Source organism: Malus domestica, chromosome 10 (assembly GCF_042453785.1).
Source record: "Malus domestica chromosome 10, GDT2T_hap1".
NCBI lineage: Eukaryota > Viridiplantae > Streptophyta > Magnoliopsida > Rosales > Rosaceae > Malus > Malus domestica.
In genome coordinates this window covers 5,294,219-5,298,330 of record NC_091670.1, presented here as the reverse complement: position 1 = coordinate 5,298,330, position 4,112 = coordinate 5,294,219, and the positions used below count along the sequence as shown (strand labels likewise).

Genomic DNA, 4,112 nt, shown 5'->3' with positions numbered 1-4,112 from the left:
CCAGGTATCGGACGAACCTGGATTGTCTGCCCTCCCCCACCTCATCCCCTCATATTTATGTGATCATGGTTAAATCACGTCAACATTTTATATTCTCATTATTTTTTGTCTTATTATTTTTATAAAAAAATCAATATAAGATGTTGACGTGGCTTAACCGTGATTACAGAAATAGGAGGGGATGAGAAGGGTATGGGATGGGGAGGCTAGACAATCCAAGTACCGGACTTTGCTAAGTAGATATGTAAAGGTGATCATGCATGCTGTGTTTCTGTTTGACCTTCACTCACAATCTGCGCCACGGCCATTTTATTTTACATTTAATTCATTTACCATACATTTCAACATTAATGTTCCAATACGACGAGTTCATGAGGCTCTGAGCCAATGAGGATCTTATTACTCACTACAAGAACGCCCCAGCTAAAAGATAAGATGAAAAACACATACCAGATGAGTCTCGGTTAATATGCGATATCAATGGATTCAAAACCCTTGGCAATTGATGCCTTGACAGCATCGAGTACGATCTGTGTCTTCCGACTAAGGGTTGGCCACTTCTTCTCAGGTTTTGCACCATTTTTAATAGCCCCTACCAAACGAGCAAACTCTCTTACCATGAGGACCTCCTGCGGAAGATCTGTGGTCACAATGTGACGACTTGGTGATGGAACCCAACAGGTGACAAATTCATCAAATCCACTTTGTGAAGCTGCAGAAAAAGCGGCTTCTTTCTCTTCATGAGGGATAACAAAACCATCAACATGCAGAGTTCCCTTTGTACCGACCGCAGTTATATCCATCGTCAAACTTGATAAGAAAGAGCAGTGGAAGGTTGCCACTTTCCCATCTTCCCAATGCAAAGACGCCCCACAAGATAAAATCACGCCTGCTTCATTAAGCACAGGGTCCCGCAAAGCAATTACAGTTTTTGGCAGTTCATAGTTATTGGCCCACAAAATTGCTCTTATACAGTACCACCCTGCATCCCCAAGAGCCCCATGAGCATCAAGGTCTGGCTTCACCCGGATATCATTCTTGAAAAATTCAGGATCACAAGGAAATGTAAAGACAGTGTGTATCTGTGGCACACAAAGAGAATGTTTTCAGAACAATAGCCGAACCAAATTTCAAAAATACAAGTCAAGGGGGTGGCACAAACAAAATATAGTCGCCTAATCGCACATATTATCTGATCTCTGCCACTGCAATTTGAATGAATATACATGCTGCCTGTGCAGAATATATTTGTAGAATGCTCAACATTATAGTAACAACCAAAGCACCAATCCAAGTGTACAAAGTAAAACAAACAAGTTTCGTCAGTCAGGATTAATATAGTACTATAGTTTCTGGATTATATGTAATTGGGACACACAATGCACAAAACTGCTCACGCAAACGACATTAATTACAGTTATTTTATATGAAAATTGCCAAAATACTTCAAGCCTGGGAGCCTGAAGCAAATGTCAGTAGCATGTCCTATTACAAGGCTAGTATGCAGTCTTTAAATCATTGGATTTGGATTAGTAAAGCCTATACCCTAATCAATCCGAATCCAGTGTCATCGCAGTTATGTGCATGGGCTAGCCAAATAAACATTTCCCTCTTTTAAAACAAAAATACGACTAGTCCCAGCCTTACTTTTCACAATGAAGCTAATCTTTCCTTTTTTTTCTGGTTCTGAATAATTCTAATCCCATCAGCTTTCTTTGAAGTATAGGCTATAGAGGGCCTAAAAGGCTGAACAAATATCTGAAGTTAGGATGTTTGTAGATTAAAAGTAATATGTGCTGTATTCTGCTTCGTGGAAAAAGCTGGTAAAGTGGCTCATGGATAAGAAGGCTGCGAAAGTAGATGATGGCAATGTAGTTAAAGTGTTAAACTAATAAAACCTTATGCAGGTTCAACAAAAAAAGGTTATCAGTTAGATTGGCAACTATAAATAATAGATAGGTTTCGGAACAAAAATATTATGAGACCAATGCAAAAGGCTAAAACCGTGCAAGTTTACTAATCAACGAGTTTCAAAACGCGCTAAGCAGGAAAAAACAAACATTAAAGGAATTGGCAGTATCATTACAATGCCTATTGGTCCGTGACACTACCACTCCACACAATGGAACAATGATGCATTGCATAACAAAATGCTAGTTGAAATTTGAAAACTAAATACTGACTCTTTTTTGTGGTAGTGGAATAAAGCATTCACCGTAGTCCTCAATTAAAGAGCTACTGCATATTACTGCACTCAGTTTTAATAATCAAATACTTGACCAATCTGGACAAACGCGCTGTCACTAGCACAATGTTCTTTCATAAAAGTCCGCTAAATACCCATGTGTTCAACACTTGCGGCATTGATACACAGATTATTCCAGTAACCAAAACATACTTTGTGTCGTCGCATCCGTAGTCTTCAAGGAAAACAAGTGAAAATTTGTTTTAATGGACGTCCAATTTCAACATCTGAGACGTCCAATTTCAACATCTGAAAGTTAACCTCTTTCTGTTAACGAAAACATGAGAAAAAAGGATTTATCAAGAAAGATCATGCAAAGTAATCAAATTTCAAGAACCACTGGTCCATCAGTGCGAATACAAATCACTTGCAAATGAGACAGTCATCCAATCCCACTTAACAAATTGGGGAATCGGGTTTAAAACCCCCCATTATCTGGTCCTTTAACTTATGGTGATTAATCAAGGGGACATCACATGAGTATGTTATGAATCCATAAAGCCAAAAAAGGTCTAGGTGGTGACCCTTATCCTATTCTGTTGTCCACACTCAGACCTAAAAAGCATATACTATAAGTCCTAGATAATGTCCTCGTCCATCCACGCGTGCGGCTCTCAAGTTCCCAAAAAATCCTGTATGACAACATCCTCATTTTCGGCATATATTAGTACAAGTATGGAAATTTACGAACGCAAGTCCATATATTGACATCCCCACTCTCCTTTCCAGCTACATTTCAAACAACTAAAACCCGACATATCTTCCACACCGTCAGCCCTCAAATTATCCAACAAAACAACCAATAATTTCTGGAAATGTTCCCTCTCTACCTTCTAGGAAATCCGACGGCCCGTTTTGCTTCAAAACCATCTCTCATTTTCAATATAACCTTCTTATTTCAAATCCGAAATTCTTCGACCAGGACTACAAAATTCCAAACTTTCTCGACTAGACAAAGCAGCTAATCGAAAACAGAAAACAAGGACAGAGATTTATAAAAAAACTGCAATAGCAAATGGATCTTTCTATCTTTCTAGGATCTACAATTTGATGCAGTCCAACAAGCAGAAAGGCATACCGTTCTGAGCTGACCAAAACGGTTAGCATCGGCGAGAAATTCGGACATCTTGGCAGTCCTGGGGTGGTGCATCCACATGGTACCGTCCATGATCTGCACCCCATTGGATTCGCACGCCTCAGCGATCTTGTCAAACTCCGCTACGTTGAGCGCCACGGGCTTCTCGAGCAGGATGTGCTTCTTCTTCTGGGCGGCGAGGACGGCCCACTTGATGTGGAGGCTGGTGGGGAGCGGGACATAGACGGCGTCAACGTCGGGATCGTCCAGAACGGCGTCGTAGGAGCCGTAGATCTTGGCGGTGGGAGGGAAATTGTTGGCCTTGGCGAACGCCGTAGCCTTGTCGATAGAACGGCTTCCGACGGCGTAGAGTGTCGCGTTTGGGGCTCGAGTTATGGCCCGCGACACTTTCCGGGCTATTTCGGCGCAGCCCACAATTCCGAATCGGATCGGCGTTTCGGCGGACATTTCAGCGGAGGCAGGCAGCGGCAGCGGAAGTGGATGGGTAGCGTAGGTGTCACTCTGAGCGTGGTATATTCTGCTGGTTTTGTTTCCTACTGATACTCCAGAAACTTGTTTCCTACTGAATATTAAAGATTTTAGGGTAATGGACAAAAAGCTACCTGTATGGAATTGAGTTTAGTTTGGCCACAAGAGCAAACGTCTTGAGATAATCGATGCTATAGGTTTGTGTGAAACCTTTCGCCACAATACGAGCCCTCTCGATGGAGCCATCAGCTTTGTGTTTCAGGACCACCTACAGCCAACCGTACGATTGCCTATTGGTAACGT

At 41.7% G+C, this 4,112-nt stretch overlaps 1 protein-coding gene across 1 annotated transcript; it reads right to left on the bottom strand.

The window, feature by feature from the left end:
• Positions 1–281: 281 nt before the first annotated feature.
• LOC114827522 (uncharacterized oxidoreductase At4g09670) lies at positions 282–4,112 on the bottom strand. The gene is made up of 2 exons (XM_029109432.2): positions 3,324–4,112; positions 282–1,082 (listed from the first exon to the last, which is right to left on the bottom strand). The coding sequence occupies exons 1-2, from the start codon at positions 3,786–3,788 to the stop codon at positions 465–467; spliced, it is 1,083 nt and encodes a 360-aa protein (XP_028965265.1). The 5' UTR covers positions 3,789–4,112; the 3' UTR covers positions 282–464.